Below are 17643 nucleotides of genomic sequence, written 5' to 3' on the forward strand. Positions count from 1 at the left end.
TCACTCCCAGGGCCACCTGTCACCTGTCATGACAGGTGAGAGACAGGGGAAGTGAGAGGAGCCCTCTGGAGGTGTTACCCCATAGGGACAGCACCTCCACCTGCCAAGACCACCGTGGCACCCCGGAGGGGGAGTTCAGTGATCTCGGCCCAGGTTCAGGAAAGGGGGGCCAACTTATAAGATGACCCTTTCATGAAGGTAATTAAATAGTACATGGCTACTTTCTCTGCCAAGCTGGAAATGCTCTCTGAACTTGAAGGCTGAGCAAACAAATAGGGGGAAATAGAGACAGGCTTCTTGACATTTTTGGTTCTGGGCCTTGAAACACTCTTGGGAATCTAAATGTCCCAAGGAAATAAAGACCTGCGAAGGCTTGGCCACATCAAGCAAAATTTTCAGATCATAATGTATGGTTATAAAATCCTTCATCGTTCATATTTACTGGCTATCCCTCAATTGAATCTTGACCAAAAGTCTTTTAGACCAACCCTTTCCTGGTTTTCATTACACCATCTCTCTGAGTCTCCAGATGCTCCAAGGCAGAGACCACTTCTGGTTCATGGTCTTCCCCATAGCCTGCTCTGGGGGTGGTCCGAGGACAGACCCAGCCATAGCCACTCCTAACCACGCCACAAATGCCAGCCACCAAGCGCTGGACGGCAAGACGAGCTCTCTGCTCTGGGCAGGAGGTGCACAAACCCCCATATGGCCTCCGGGAAAGGGACTCCAGGAAGAGGCCTGGGCCATTGGCTGGACCCCCTGGAGGGCTTCTGGTTCTTAGGGAGTTCAGAGGGGCGGGAGCACACAGAGCATGGCACAGAACGATGAGGTGAAGGTCCAGAGGGCACGGTGGGGAGGAACCATGAGGAGCAGCAAACAGGCAGAGTCAGGAGGGAGTCAAGGCAGGGACAGAGCCACATGCTCCAGGAATGACCAGCAGCCATGTGCGACTGAGGCCTGGTGGGGCCTCCAGGAGCAGTTCCCCATAATGGCTGTTACTCCCCACCACGTGAGCCATCTGTGCCCTGTGATCTGTGCCCCAGGCCCACTCAGCACCCACCGTGGGAAGAAGCGGGAGGAGCAGCGCATGCGGCAGGGAGGGTCAAAACAGGGCAACCCCACCGCTCTCATTTGACCTCTCTGTACCTCTGTTTCCTTGTCTATAGAGTGGAGACACGTCGCCCCCCCTTAATGCTCAGGCTCGCCTACAGTCCTGGTGGCCCCACAAGGAGTGACTTAAGGAGGGGCGCTCGCTCCAGGGTCAGCCCCACCTTGCTCACACACCTCCCCCTTCCGGCTGGGGTGAGGCTCCTTACAGGGGGATGATCCTCATGGGAAGGTGGAAGCGCAGGCGGTACTGGCTTGTTTGCATCTTTTCCTTTCTCTGGAACTCCCGCATCATGTAATCCACATACTTCTGCTGCCTCGGGAAGAAACGCCAGGCAGGACAGCATTGGCCAAGCTGTCAGAGCCCTGGGCTTGGGGAACCCACGCCTGGCTTCCAGGCCCTCCCCCATCTTTCCCAGCCCCTTCCAAGGGGCTCTCTGGAAGCTATGTCCTGGGGCCAGCCCAGGGGAGCAGCCACGCCCCTTTACACATCTGGGATGTGTAAAGGGCCTACCAGCAAATAGATAGCATCACCTCCCTCCTTCATGCCTTTCTGTAATGCTAAGTACATCTCCGAATCACCGCCACATCTTGTTCGAATCTCTTTATCCACCCCCACTTTATGGATAATAAGACTGAGGCCCATAAAAGTAGAGATGAGTTGTTCCAGCTCATCTAACAAGTTAACAGCAGGGGAAGGCCCAGAAGCCCGGCCAGAGGGCAACTCTAGAGTCTACTGACGCCTCATGAAGGCCAAAACAGGCCACCCTATGAACCTATAAAGATAGTGGGAGTTATTAAGATCACTGTGTAGAGGGGTGCCTGGGTGGCTCAATGGGTTAAAGCCTCTGACTTTAGCTCAGGTCATAATCCCAGGGTCTTGGATCGAGCCCCACATCGGGCTCTCTGCTTGGCGGGGAGCCTGCTTCCCCACCGCCCCCCACCGCCTGCCTCTCTGCCTACTTGTGATCTCTGTCAAATAAATACATAAAATCTTTAAAAAAAAAAAAAAAAAAGATCACTGTGTAGAGAGCAGAGCATTCTGGAAACATGTTTATTGTAGAATATTAGGAGAAATGAAAGAAAAAACAAAACAGAATATATGCCTAAGCCGAGGGGAGGAATGACAGAGTACTTTTAACACACGGGCTCCTGGGGCAAACTCCCCAGGTCTGAAGACTAGCTCAGCTGCTAACTAGCTCTGTAAGTCTGGGCAAGTTTCTTAACTTCTCCATGCCTCAGTTTCCCAATCTGTAAAATGAAAGTAAATAAGAACACCTACTCTGTAGGATTCCTATGAAGTTTAAGTAAAATGGTACATAAAGTGCTTAGAACACAATGCCTGGCTAAAGGCTAGTTATTATCATTGTTGGCATTGCTACATCAACACATCAGACTATTTTTTTGTACTTTTCTGTGTCCTTCTGTATTCTATATTCTTAAATGGTATGTCTGCTCATCATAAAACATACAGAATCAGGAAAAATAATCTGCTCTAAAACCCCAGCATTTTTTGATTGAATAGCCACTGGTCTGTCTGTTGGCTGAGTGACCAGAAAGGGCCATGAGATGGTCGTGGCACCTGCTGGGACTGAATGGGAGGCCTGGTGTGCAGGAGAGTCAGCTGACAGGTGGGCGGTGCCCTTACGGCTCACAGCTGCGCCCTGGGAGGTCTCATATATGACATTTGTCATATACTCTCCTATCCCCCAGGAGAAGAATGAGCTCCAATGAGCTTGCTTACTGAAGTCTCAGGAGGGTTCTCTCTACCCAGTAAGCATCCCAGAATCCACAAGAAGCTGTCTGATGCCTTGACCACCTCCCCATCTTCAACCTTCCACACTCTATCGATCAGCCACACCTGGACCCCTCAGCCTCCCTCCAGCTTCCTGAGGCAGCAGGGCACCCTCCTCACCCAGGTGATGGAGCCATTACAGTCTGTGTCCACCTTCAGAAATAGCACCTCTAGGATTTCATCTGACATATTGCTCAGAATCTTCTTCATGGCCTTCACGAACGCCTTCATGTCCAGGGCTTCAAAAGAGAAGAAAGAACATCATTCACGTCATGGGAATTCACTGGGCCCTGTTCAGCAGCCACGGTATTCTTGGGTGTCTTGGTGCTGAGGGAGGGCACCCAGAGAACCGTGTTGGCTGGGTTGTCCCTTGAATCTCCTCTCTCTGTGTGGCATTCAGTCAGCCCACAGGTACTTGCCACACACCTTCCATGCCCGGAGCACTGCGGTGGCCCCACAGTGAGGGGATACTGGGGAAGATCGGAGCCCATTTCTGAACAAATAAAACAGGCACTGAGACAAAGAAAACTAATGAAAACTCAAAAAAAAAAAAAAAGAAGGAAGGCAGGGAGTGAGGGAAAGAGGGAAGACGAAAGGGAAGGCTAATAATTTTAACAGAGAGACAGAGATTAATTCAAATACACAGAGAGAGAGGTGACTTGTGTCTTTTAAAGGCAGCGAAGGGTTTGGGTGGTTCGGTCAGTTAAGCGACTGCCTTCAGTCAGGTCACAATCCTGGAGTCCTGGGATCGAGCCTCACGTTAGGTTCCCTGTTCAGGGGGAGTCTGCTTCTCCCTTTCCCTCTGTCCATTTGGGCTCACTCTCTTGCTCTCACTGTCTCTCTCAAATAAATAAATAAAATCTTTTAAAAAATTAAAAAATAAAGGCAATTAAAATGTCAACTTTGGCTGGAAGGAATGTTGGGAGGGGAGAAGAGCAGAGGTTGGGATAAAATACTTTCCCCAAGCTGGGTTCGTGACTATGAGGGAATCTGTCTGCCAATGGGCCAATATCCCCACCTAGATTTTTTTTTTTTTTTATAATCCCAGTCTATAAAAAGTGCTTCTAAAGCCCCCTCCACATATCTGGAATCGTTGCCACAGTCTAAAGGCTGTGCGTTTTCTGGCTCTGCTCAGACCTCACCTCCCACCGCCATCCCCCTCATTCCCAGCTCCAGCCATAATGTCCCCACGCTGTTTCTCACACCACCAAGCACACTCCCTCCTCAAGACCTTTGCACCATCTGGTCCCTTCCGCAGGGAAGCCTTCCCGAGGACTATCTAGGAAGGCCCCCTACCCCAACCAGCCAGCTCCACTGCTGCCCCTGACCTTCCTCGTCACCACTCTAGCCAGTGAGCTCTGCAAGTGCAGGGTGAGCCCCTGCCCTCCGTGACTGGGTCCTTGGCACACGGCACACGCTTGTTCCCCAAGTGGTGCTATTGGCACTAGGATGTGGGCGTGATGATATCGGGTGCTTCTCCGTGTTTATTCACACTGGCCATTTAATGAGAGGGACTCATGAGGAAACTTCAGGGCACAGAGGTGTGGTCATGCGCTCAAGGTCACAGGGTAGCGCCCAAGGCTGACCCTGGCAATCTGGCCCACCCATGTATGAGAGGAGTGAACAAATCCCTCTCTAGAGCACTACAGGGAACACCTGGCTCTTTGCGCAGGTGTCTAAGAAGCCGTAGAGACTGTTCACCAGCATGCTGTGTCAATACACTCCTTACCAACAGTTTGCCAAAGACTTCTCTGGAAATAAGAGAATAGACACAAAGGTATTTGGGAAAGGAAACATACACTATGGCGTCCAGGCAGGGCCCCTTGCCCCTCAAAAAAGCAGCTCTCACCCGCCTCAAGCCAAATGGTTAATTGATCACTCAAAAACTTGCATGTGGGGTACCTGGGTGGCTCAGTGTGTTAAAGCCTCTGCCTTCGGCTCAGGTCATGATCCCAGGGTCCTGGGATCGAGCCCCGCATCGGGCTTTCTGCTCAGCAGGGAGCCTGATTCCTCCTCTCTCTCTCTCTGCCTGCCTCTCTGCCTACTTGTGATCTCTGTCTGTTAAATAAATACATAAAATCTTTTAAAAAAAAAAAAAACTTGCATGTGGAAATATCACTTCCTTAGGGAGGGGGTCACCACCAGGATCAGGCAGGGGGACGCCTTCTGGGGAGCAAGAAGGGTTCTATAACTTGATCTGGGGGGCAGTTACATGAGCGCACGCATGTGATAAGATTCCTTGAGCGGGACCCCAAAACCCGTGCATTTTGTGGGAGGTAAATGATGTCTCAGTGTAAAGATGCATATTATTTTGCTACTGAATTGCTCTCAGGATGAACTCTCTAACCGTCTTTCCCTGCGCCTCTGAACTCAGCCAGCTGTTCTACCTCTTTTTTTTTTTTTTTTTTTTTTTTTTAAGAGAGAGCAAACAGGAGCGGGAGAGGGGCGTGTGCAGAGAGGTTCTTAAGCAGGCTCCACACCCAGCGCAGAGCCCAATGTGGGGCCCAATCTCATGAACCTTGACTGTCGCCCCCTCCGGCTCAGAAGACTAGAGGAGTGTTAGGACAGCCATCTCCTCCCCAGCCTGGGCGGTCCCGGCCCCTTTCCTCAGGGAACAAAGGTCTGCCCTGACGGCCACCCTCCTCTCTTCTGCCTGCGCCCTGCTGGTACGTTCCCTCCGGCCCCCAGCACTGGACATCCCTCTGCCCACCACTCCCTGACACCACTCTCCTCAGCCACCAGAGACCTCGGACCACACCCAATGGTGCCCTTCCTTGCCTTCGGGGTCTCCTGCCTTCAAGCAGCGACCCCACTGGTCCCTCTGGTCTCCTCCAGGTTCTGCTGCCTGCCCTGCCCTGTCATTCGGCAGACATGTGCCTCAGCTCTTCTCATCCCTGTCCCTTGCTTTTCTGACACTCTCCTTAGTGGCCTCACCTATTCACCCATCTCTGCGTCTCAGGAGAGAATGTGTCTCCCATATCTCTGGCTGTTCCCAAGTGTTCCCCTGGCCCCTTCAACTCAGCATCCTTAAAATCCGGTTTATTATCTTTATTCCACTAGATGCTGGCTTTCCCTGTGTCCAGCATCTCTCCTAATGGTGTCACCTCCACCAGGCTGAAGACCTGAGGGGGCTTTCCAGTGCCCTCCCTCCTGAAACCTCACAAGAATCCTGTGATCCAGGGGAGGGAATGTGCTATGGTGAGTGCTGTGAAGTGTGTAAACCTGGAGATTCACAGACCTGTACCCCTGGGGATAAAAATATATTATATGTTTATAAAAAAAAAAAAAAAAAGTATTAGACCAAAAAAAAAAAAAAAAAAAAAAGAATCCTGTGATCCAGGGGCACCTGGGTGGCTCATTCAGTTAAACAGTTAAGCATCTGCCTTCAGCTCAGGTCATACCAGGGTCCTGGGATCGAGCCCCATGTCCAGCTCCCTGCTCAGTAGGGAGCCTGCTTCTCCCTCTGCCTCTGCCTGACACTCCCCCTGCTTGTGCATGCTCTCTCTGTATCAAATAAATAAATAAATAAATAAAATCTTAAAAAAAAAAAAAGAACACTTTGGTCCTAGAAATAGGTACTGTCATTCTCTCCATTCTACAGATGAGGACACAGAGGCCCAGGGAGGTTCGGAGTTTGCCCAAGAACACACAATGGCACCAGGAGGATTTGAAACCAGAAGCTTTCCCTTGTCTCCATTATAATGTCTACTATGCTTGGTGTAGTAGTCATGTGAGAAGCCAATCCCCTTCTGGCCAAGACACTTTCTCCAGCAGCTCTAAATAGTCACCTCCCTGTCAGACCTGCTGCTGGGGCTCAGGTACACCCACATCCTCTGTGGTTGCCTCCCTCCCAGCCTTGTCCCAGCACAGCAACACCCCTGCACCTCTCCTCTGCCATTCTCTGCCCTCCCCACCTTCTCCTGGGAAACTCCCACTTCATCTTTCTCTTTCTTTGTAAAGCTAAGATGTAGGATTATGGAGTATTTACCTCTATTTTTTTAGATACTTATAAACATTTTTTAAATTAATGCAATATTTAAAATATATAAGAAGAAAATGTTTTCCAGGACACCAGGGTGGCTCAGTCGCTTAAGTGTCTATCTTTGGCTCAGGTCATGATCCCAGGGTCCTGGATCGAGCCCTGCATTGGGCTCTCTGCTGAGTGGGGAGTCTGCTTCTCCCTCTACTCATCTCTCTCTCTGATCTCTCTTATTTTCACTCTCTCTCAAATAAATAAATAAAATCTTAAAAAAAAAAAAAGAAGAAAATGTTTCCTAGCCTTCCCTCTGCCATTGGTAGGGGGAGGGGGTGGAAGGGTATGTGTGTGCCCCACAGTGCTTGCCTTCCTAGGGCACAGTCACCAAGTATGAGCACTGCATGGTTATACCCTTGGCTCTCCCAGAAGGGGCCTTCTTTTCATTTACTTTGGATCGGAAGTGCTACACTCAGTATGGGTGCCCACAGGTGTCCATGTCAGGGCACCCAGACCACTACATTTGGGCCTGTTGTTAGTTAGTGCCTGGCCCCTCCTATGTAAGGTGACAAAGCCACAGGGCTCTGTGACAGCTGAATCAAATCTGAAAGAGGGCTTGGTAGCCCAGGAAGCTCCATACCTACGCTGACTCTTATCCTGCCCGGCAGTGCTTGACGAAATGTCAGCTGGCGAAACTGGGGGCACACTCGGCGTGTGCGCCCCCATATCCCCTCAGGAGCTCCTGTGCGGAAGGTCAGTGCTACACTGGCTTGCAGGCTTGGGGCTGCAGGGCCCCCAGATCACTGCTTCTCCCTTGATCTCTACCCCAGAAGCCTGCAAGGGCTCCCAGGCAGGCCCCGGAGACAGGGGCCAAGGGCACGTGGATACTTTTAAGACCTCCTAGGAGATACATGGGCACTCCCCACTAAGAACCACAGACCCGGGCGCCTCGGTGGCTCAGTCGGTTAAGCGTCTGCCTTTGGCTCAGGTCATGATCCCAGCATCCTAGGATTGAGTCCCGTATCAGGCTCCTTCCTTGGTGGGGAGCCCACTTCTCCCTCTGCCTGCTGCTCCCTCTGACAGTGCTCTCTCTCTCTCTCTGATAAATCAACCAATCTTTAAATAATAACAACAACAACAACAACAACAAAAAGAACCACAGACCAGGGGCACCTGGATGGCATAGCTGGTTGAACTTCCAACTCTTGGTTTCAACTCAGGTAATGATCTCAGTGTTGGGAGATCAAGCCCCATGTACAACTCCACACTTGGCACAGAGTCTGCTTCGGACCCAATCTCCCTCTCCATCGGCCCCTGCCCCCGCATTCTCTTACTCTCGTGCAAATAAATAAATAAACAAATAAATCTTTAAAAAAGAGAGAGAGAGAGAGACCCTCAGGGCCCCTGGCTGGCTCAGCCAATGGAGCATGCTTGATTTCAGGGTTGTAGGAGCCCCGCGGTGGGTGTGGAGATCACTTAAAAATTAAATCTTAAAAAAAAACAAAAAACAAAAAAAAACAACAAAGAACCATGGACCCTTCTTAAAGACCTCCAATCAACAAATTAAGAAACTAAGGCCCTGAAAGGGAACTTGCAGAACAGACAGGAGAACCCGGGCATCTCCCTTTCTCCCTCTGAGACAGGCACTGATGGTCAGGTCAGGGTTTTCAAGAAATGCTATGGAGCCCAGATTCATGATTGATTGATTGATTGATTGATTTTAGACAGAGCAAGAAAGAGCACAAGCAGGGGGATCAGACAGAGAGGGAGAATCTCAAGCGGATGTCAGGCTGAACACGGAGCCTGATGCAGGGCTCGATCCCATGACCCTGAGATCACGACCTGAGCCAAAATCAGGAGCTGCATGTTTAACCAACTCCACCACCCATGTGCCCCCATGATCCACCTCTTTAAAAGACCTTCTGAGGGCGCCTGGGTGGCTCAGTGGGTTAAGCCGCTGCCTTCGGCTCAGGTCATGATCTCAGGGTCCTGGGATCGAGTCCCGCATCGGGCTCTCTGCTCAGCAGGGAGCCTGCTTCCCCCTCTCTTTGCCTGCCTCTCTGCCTACTTGTGATCTCTATCTGTCAAATAAATAAATAAAATCTTAAAAAAAAAAAAAAAAGAAAAAGTTTGATGTACAAAGGCTGTCCTTTACAATGTTCTTTAAACTCAATAAAACCTAAATATCCAGGGGCGCCTGGGTGACTCAGTGGGTTAAAGCCTCTGTCTTTGGCTCAGGGCATGATCCCAGGGTCCTGGGATCAAGCCCCACATCAGGCTCTCTGCTCAGCATTGAACCTGTTTCCTCCTCTCTCTGCCTGCCTCTCTGCCTACTTGTGATCTCTGTCTGTCAAATAAATAAATAAAATCTTTAAAAAAAAAAACAAAACTAAAACTAAATATCCAGCTATGGGGGAATGGCATAGTCCACCATTAGAACACTTGCATTCGTGAGTAACGATGGTTTGGAAGACTACACATGATATGTAAAAGTCCTTAAGGTGTTATACATCAAGAGGAAAAGAAGGGTCTGAAATCACATATGTAATATAATTACAGACTCACGAAAACACACATAGCTGACTGTGGCCCCAGGACGCCCGCCTCCCGTGTGCATGCCCTCCCACTATCCCTCCTGGGACAGGGATAGTGGGACATGGGACAGAACCCATGACTTGCTTCTAACCGAGAGAATACGGCAGAGGAGACAGGAACATGGAGTCATGTGGACACGACTGCACGCTGACAAGATTGTAGCACACATTGTGCTGGAGTGGCGATCTCCCCGGCTACCCTGAGCCTTGAAATCCACTGTGTTGGGGAGTCCCATGTGGCCAGGAACCGTGGGCAGCTGTAGGAGCTGAAAGCAGTCACCTGCCAACAGCCAGGAGGAAACGGAAGGCTTCAGTCCTGCAGGGGCAAGGAACTGAGTCCTGCCAACAACCTTGAGTGGACTTGGAAGTGGACCCTTTCCCTGGCAAGCCCCAGGAGATACCGCAGCCCCGGCCTAACGAGACCCTGAGCAGAGAAGCCAGCTAAACCATGCCCAACGCCAGGCCCACGGAAACTGTGAGACAATGAAGGTGTGGTTTAAGCCACTTAGTGTGCGAGAATATTGTCACACCACATGCAGGACATTGTTTGGAAGAAGATATATCGAAATGCTGACAGAGGTTACATCTGGGGGCTTGGATTAGGATTAGTATTGTTTTTCTGGATATGAAAGAGCCTCCGATAGGCTTACAAGATTTATACAATGACAGAAAAAGTTTTGAAAGTTTAAAGATGAGAAACTGCTTGTCATATCTTAAGCCCTGCACACACCCAGGGATGGCTCCCACCCTATGCGGAAACTGGAAACACAGCCGCAAGGAGGCTTTACCTCCCGCCGAGTCAACGTCATCCTCAAACATCTTCTTCACCTTGGCCATGTGTAGCGGGGTAAACAGTTGAGACTCATGATGGCTGAGGGTGACGGATGATGCTGGGGAACTAAAAAGCTCCTCGTTCTTGTGGAATCTACCTGGGATGGTGATCTAAGATGAAGAAGACTGTAAGAACCGGGCAGTGAGAGGGTCGATTTCCTGAGCTCAACATTTCTAAGCACATCTTACTGAAATAAAGACTCTTTGAGGGGAGGACAGGGTATGTAGGGTTACAATGAGGCAAATGAATAAATCTTAACCACTTTTGGACTTAGAGAGGCCAAGAAAGACTAGACCGTCTCTCCTGACTTTGGGGAGTTCACAACTGTTCCCCTTTTGCAGATGCCATGACTGAGGTTCAGCGAGGTTGGTGGACACAGCCAAGGTCTCACCTCCCACAGACCCGGACCCCAGTTTATGAGGAGCTTCCGTTCAGTTTCAATCTTCGGTGCTCAGAATTCAAGACCCCAAGGAATCCAGCTCCATCTTCCCCAGCCAATTTGATTTGGTCCTGAACCTCCCAGACCCCCGCCTGGGTCAGGGTCAGATCAGATCGTCACACACACCAAAGCTCCCGCACCCCTAACAGAGGCTTTCCGCTTCCTCCTCCCATTGTCTCCCCATGCCCCCACACAGCCTATCCTGCCTATCCGGCCCTCAACAATGAACACCTCCTCTCTGTAGCCCCTACACACACTTAGCACAATGCTTCGGGTCACCAAAGGCTCAGGTCATCAAAGGCTGCTTCCCTCAAAGGATGCCGGGAATGAACCATGAGATAACTACCGAGTGCTTGTTGCTAACTGAAATGCACTGCCCTGGGTCTTGGGCATTCAAGATTTTGATTCAAAAAGCCAGAAGACAAGGTGGAAGTTGGATGGCTCTCTCTCCCCACCCCAACCCCATCAAACGAGCAGACGTGCTCATCCTCCTGTGAACTTTTGTTCATTCCCTCATGGTCTATATACATCTTTTGAGCACCAGGCACTGTGGGCACAAGAGTGAGCACAGTGAAGTCGAGCCTTCCTGGAGCCCAACAGATGAGCTGGCTACTATTCCCACAGCCACGTGGGCCCCGGATCAGACATCTCAGCACCATCTTTGGCTCTTCCCTTTTCCTCCTATGTATTCTTACCATACCTCCTGCTCATTCTTCCTGTGATCCTTCTCCTACACCTAACCCCTGCTCCCCTGCATCCCTGGCCCACCCCAAACACTGGCCTTGTGCGGGGACAAGTACAAGGATGTCCCCGCACTGGGACCAGAGTTTTAGCCTTCCATTCCCCTCCACCTCCCCACATTGGGATCAGTCACCTTTCTGGAAGACAAATCTAATGATAACTTTACCCCAGCTCAGACATTTTCCAGGCTACTTACCACTACTACCACCCCCTGGCCCACTCCTGAGTGTGGCATTCAAAGCCCTTGGCCCTGTAGCCCGGACCTGTCTTTCTAGTTTCAATGCACATGCCACAGTCTGGGCACTGGCTCTCCACCATCTCCAAACACAGCAAGCGTTCCACTTTCACCACATGTTCCCTCTATGCAGTGCAGACCATCTGCTCTAGACGCAAACTCCTACCCACTCTTTAAAGCCTGGCTCAAATGACACCTCCTCCCAGGAGCTTTTCTATGACTTTCAGATGACAGTCATCCCTGCCAAATCCATGCTCCCAGACTCTTTGTTCCTATCTGCCATGCATGCCTGATACTGTGCATGTCCATACGAGTGGATAGCGAGGCGTGATGGGAAACACACAGCTGTGGAGTCCCAGAGCTCTGGGCTAGAATTCTGCCTGGCTCCTTACTTCCAAGCTAATTTATCCACCTTGCAGGGTTGTAGTAGTACCTACATGGCCCCCGGACATGCTGGCAGGCTCAGCAGACTAGTTACACAATGAATGATAGATCCTGTCAGTACTCCTGTCTCCTAGTGAGCTCTCTAAAGGCAAGAGCATATTTAGTTTATCTTAATTTAATCTTCATTTAACTTATACTAATGATCTCTCTAGTCCCCAGTCCCAAGCATACAACAGACACAAAATACTTAGGCTTGAGGGTAATTTGTACAGCCTATCCCACCACTGCCGCAACATGGCTGGACAAAATCAAGGAGGGTCCCTGTACAGACTGCAAATTGGTAGCCTCAGATTCGTTGCATTGGGCCAATATTGTGCTTTCAAAGGGAAAACCAGCCTGCTGCCATGCACAGGTAACTTACCTACCTGGCCTTGTGAGTATCTGGGTTTGCCACCCTGGCGCAGAGATGGATAACAGACGGACTTCTGAGCTGATAAGCGACATTGGGGTGGCTCGGGAATGTCCCTCCCCTGTACCAACCTCTAATGGTTTTCTTACCTTTTGAGACTCAGGGTTCTCTCTTAAGTCCTCGGAAGACACTGGTCTTGACCTAGAATAGGGAATCATGGTCACTTTACTCTAACTTTCTAAGACTGTGTGATGAGGCTGGCCTAGCTAGGTCACAAGAGACTGGAAAAGAAGTCAGAGCAGGGGGTGGAGGGGTGCTGCCCTGTACCCACAGACAACCCCAGCACACATGTAATGAGCATCCCTTTTCCCCTAGGAGCTCCTCCAGCAGGAAGTTTTTCTCAAGCCTATCCTTGTGAGCCTTCTTTCCCCCAATGGGAATGAGTTGTTCTACTGAAGTCCTGGGGCTTCTCAAGTGAATGCCAGAGGCTTCCTAAATCAGGCCACACTTTCTATAGAATTGGAAGGGGCTTAGGAGGCCATGCAGTTAGGAGAACAACTATATAATTCACACACCAGGAAAATGATGTCCAGTGGCAGGCACATGTCCAAAGGGTCAAACACATGGTCCGGAGGTGGGGTAGGATGGCCCTACTTTCTACTTCCTCCCCCTGCCCTCCAATGTGCCTAGAGGCAGGACTTCTTCGGAAGGAGGACAGAATCCTCCTTACTGCAACATGGGATCGTGTGAGTATGGGAGAGGCCCGGTCCACAGAGTTCTACTCTGAGAATATAAAGGACATGTTTCTACTGGGTCAGTGGCTTCTCCATTAAGATGAAAGACCGCACTTTATTAGTATTATTGGGAGTGTCAGTCTGTCTCACCAGAAAGAATCCAAAGAGCTTTTTAGGAGGGTAGGGGAATGGTCAGGAGTCAAGCCCCAGATAGGCTCAGGGGACAGAGCTAATGAGAGCCAATGAGCCAGCCTGGCTTGACAAAGGGCTCCTGCGGGTGCGGGGAGGGGAGGAATCATAGGAGAGAAGAGAGAAGAGAGAAACAGAAGCAGAATGTAGAAGCTCCAGTATTTTGCCAGGGGAGTCTGAGCAGGATGAAGGGCAATTACGGAAACTCATCAGCATGAGTGGAGGGAAGACTGAAGACCAGCCAACAGCGTCCCGACCCAAACTGTCTCAGCAGCAGCTCAGATGTAAAAACGAAAGGAGAGAAAAGAGCCAAAGGAAAGGGGATTTGGAAGCCAAGAACCAGGGTAACTGAGGGAAATGCCAGGAAAGTTTCCAGGAAAAGGCAGTAAGGAAGGAAAGTGGCTTCATGCATGTGATGCTGGGCTGTCCAATCAGAAATGCAAACAAATACCTGGAAATATGGGCCTGAAACTGATGACTGGGTACCTTTCAGGGAAAGAAAGAGTAAGGGAGACACACAAAAGACAGGAGGAAGGGAGCCTCAGAGTGGACCGAGAGAGAAGAAAAAAGACACAACCACTGAACACAGCCATTAAAGGTCACTGAGGAAAAAAGCTACGGGACCGGAATAATAGGTTCACTTCTGTTAAGAATATCATGTATGGGGGCGCCTGGGTGGTTCAGTCGGTTGAGCGTCTGCCTTTGGCTCAGGTCATGATCCCCAGATCTGGGGTCGAGCCCTGTGTTGGGCTCTCTGTTCAGCAGGGACCCTGCTTCTCTGCCTGCCACTCCCCCTGCTTGTGCTGTCAGGTGAATAGATCAAATTGTTAAAGAAAAAAAGAAAGAATATTATGTATGGATATGTTGGCACATGCACAGAAACAGAGCCAGGAAAAATACACTCCAAATTTAATGGTGGTTTTCTCTGCCAGGTGATATTATGGAGGATGTCTACAGCCTAAATCATGCTGTTCTTCATTTTTAGGTCAAAAAACATTCATGGCAATCTTTAGGATTTTTTTTTTCTTTTTAAATATTTTATTTATTTGCAGAGGGGAGAGGGAGAAGCAGTGTCCCCAAAGAGCAGGGAGCCCAACATGGGGCTCGATCTCAGGACCCCGGGATCATGACCTGAGCCGAAGGCAGATGCTTAACCCACTGAGCCACCCAGGTGCCCCATCTTTAGGACTTCTTCCAGTGCCACAGGTTGGGTGGTGGGTAGCGATCTACATCACTCTTCTTTGAAGGACCACTGGCTGGGAGTGGTCGCTACAGCATCGCTCACAGAGGTAACAACTAAGGCAAGTGGCTGTAGAAGAGGAGCGGCGGGGTGAACCAATGCACCTGCATTCAGAACATGCCCCCAAGCCTGCAAAAGGATGAATGTGGCCTATAGCAGGTGACCAGCAGGGATTTCCATGAGGTCCTAATAAGTAAGAAAAGATCCAAAAAAGAATGCAGAGATGCCAATTTTTATACAAGAATGACAAACAGGTATGATTTATACATATAAGAACATGAGTGTACATACACACCTACATACACACATTTATAAACAGGACTACCCTTAACAATTATGGGGCCAAGAACAAGAGAACAAATACAGGTCCACAGAGTGAGTCGTTTTAAGTACTTAGAAATCAAGTTAAGATACTATGAAATAAAACATTCTATTCTCCTACCTTGACAAATACTTTCCATTAACAACCTGGAAAACCAGGTTCAAATTTACAATTCTAGAACTCCTCAGCTAAGTGCCAGAATTTGGCAGTGTGGACAGAACCAGCCTCCAAGTCCTCTGTCCAACCCACCACACTCCACCTATCCTGGTTAAGGGGCTTGCGGATGGGGGCAGGTCAGCAGACACCTCAGCCCACATGCAGGACACACCTCACCTTCACTGCTCCCCGGCCACCTCACACCTAGGGGGCTGTCCTCAAAAATGATGCACTGGACAACAGGCCCACGAAGAATCAGATTCAAAGCACTCTGGGCAGGGACTCCAGTATTTAGAGCTGTGGGGGTCGGGGGAGGGGGCCTCTAAGGGCCATTAGTAGGACGACTGGTGAAATTTGAACATGGACACTTACATAACAATCAAAATAATGTTGTTTCCTGTGGTTATAAGAGAGAATGTCCTTGGGGCGCCTGGGTGGCTCAGTCTATTAAGTATCTGCCTTTGGCTCAGATTACAGCCCAGGGTCCTAGGATCAGGGCCCGCACTAGGCTCCCTGCTTGGTGGGGAGTCTGCTTCTCCCTCTCCCTCTGCCCCTCCACTCCACTTGTGCTCTCTCTCAAATAAATAAATAGAATCTCTTTAAAAAATCTTTGTCCTTAGGGGCACCTGGGTGGCTCAATGGGTTAAAGCCTCTGCCTTCGGCTCAGGTCATGATCCCAGGGTCCTGGGATCGAGCCCCACGTTGGGCTCTCTGCTCAGAGGGGAGCCTGCTTCCCCCTCTCTCTCTGCCTGCCTCTCTGCCTACTTGTGATCTCCGTCTGTCAAATAAATAATAAATAAAATCTTAAAAAAAAAAAAATCTTTGTCCTTAGGAAATACACAAAAGTGTTTAAGGCCAAAAGGGTACAATGTAACTTATTCTCAAATATTCAACAAACAAATATAATGATAAAGCAAAATTTTCACAATTAGTCAACCTGGACAAATGGGAGTTCTTTACACCACTCTTAAAACTATTTAAATATTTTTGTTTCAAATTACTAAAATTTTCATGAGTGATGTGTCTCACCAAAACACACCTGTGTATGTTCATGGACCAAAACAAGTGGAAAAGTATTGGTTGAGGGCAAGAGACATCCAAGAGAAAAGGTAAGAGTAATAAGAAGAAGCAGAGAGAACCACCAGTCCTCTACTAGTGAAGGAAAAAAACTGAGAAGTCTAGGGGCTCCTGGGTGGCTCAGATGGTTAAGCATCTGCCTTTGGCTCAGGTCATGATCCCAGCATCCTGGGATCAAGCCCTGCTTTGCGCTCCCTGCTCAGTGGGGAGCCTGCTTCTCCCTCTTCCACTCCCCTTGCTTGTGGTCTCTCATGAATAAATAAAATCTTAGAAAAAAAAAATTAAATGTCTATCTAGAATTAGAGAACACTTTAAAATCAGGAGAAACCATCCCCACTGGCCTCCATCTACTCCCTCACACTTCCCGGCTCTGGGGCCGCATCGGAGTGGGGCATACCACAAACCTAGAAACGGCCAGTAGGGGAGCATATTAGGATGGGAAGAGAATCATTGGTTTGTGGAATTAGTGTGTAAGAATTCATAGCGGCAGATGACTTAAAGCCAAAGGTAGTTACGGCTGTCCTGGAAACAGCTACAAGCTGCCCTCCTATTCAGCCTCTGGTTGCAAGCAAATGCACCTTAGGGCCCGCGTGTCCAATCTTTGGGAGACAACTTTAACCCCAAACCCTCACTCACCCTGAACCAGGTTCTTCCCAGGTAACTTTGCTGGCTTTGTTTGACAGAGGTAAATCGGTTTTTGACTTCCATCTCAACTGAGACATCTCGGCGCTGTCCCTGGGTCCCAAGGAGCTCCTCTATGAAGTCACTGCGGAACTCCGAGGGCTTCCGCCAGACCACAGAGTCAGCTGGCCACGTTTAGAACCGGGAAAATGAGACATTTCCATGTGCAGAACACAAAAGGGAACATCAGAACCCATCCCACAAACCGTACCATACAGCCATCTTTCATCCGTTGTGAGACATTCTCTTTATTGATAAAGTTGAACTTAGAGCAACGACAGGAGCTACAGCATGCTCAGACAGGACAGCAGGAGTACAACACGGCCCATGGCGGGTATACAGCACAGTGTCCACCTCTCACGCAAACTGTGGAAAAGGCCAGGGGGCCTTAGATAAAGCAGGATTCGCCAAAATCAGAAGGCCAATTGGCCCCCACAGTTGCGACATGGAAGGCACAGCAGCTCTCTACACTGTCCTCTTCATGAGCTCCAATTCTTTGAAAAGAAGAAGGCTACAAGAGCATACTGGACGGGAGTCCTTCAATCTAATCTGAGAGAGACCTGGACCAGATGCAGCATTGTTCAACCTTGGCCCATGGCACAACACAAGAGGGTGACTTGGTCAAAGGTAAATCCGTTGGGAGGATTTCAACCAGGGATGTGGAGTCCAGGTTTAAAGATACCCAGGTTAAATCATATTTTGTGACCTAGCTGTTAACCAAAATGTTAATTTGCC

The 17643-nt window shown here is 49.6% G+C and overlaps 1 protein-coding gene across 1 annotated transcript in view; it reads right to left on the minus strand.

Moving 5' to 3' along the window:
• LOC111141562 (EF-hand calcium binding domain 8) overlaps positions 1–16949 on the minus strand; it is a 57635-nt gene extending 40686 nt beyond the window's left edge. The window contains exons 1-5 of the mRNA XM_022494195.1: positions 16864–16949; positions 12659–12710; positions 10258–10411; positions 3023–3141; positions 1317–1420 (exon numbers count right to left, since the gene is read on the minus strand). Of these exons, the coding sequence (XP_022349903.1) occupies positions 1317–1420; positions 3023–3141; positions 10258–10411; positions 12659–12710; positions 16864–16949 (515 nt within the window). The remainder of the gene's footprint in view (positions 1–1316; positions 1421–3022; positions 3142–10257; positions 10412–12658; positions 12711–16863) is intronic.
• Between the last annotated feature and the right edge of the window lie 694 nt (positions 16950–17643).

This window comes from Enhydra lutris, unplaced genomic scaffold (genome assembly GCF_002288905.1).
Source record: "Enhydra lutris kenyoni isolate GAN:26980312 unplaced genomic scaffold, ASM228890v2 scaffoldscaffold6, whole genome shotgun sequence".
Classification (NCBI taxonomy): domain Eukaryota; kingdom Metazoa; phylum Chordata; class Mammalia; order Carnivora; family Mustelidae; genus Enhydra; species Enhydra lutris.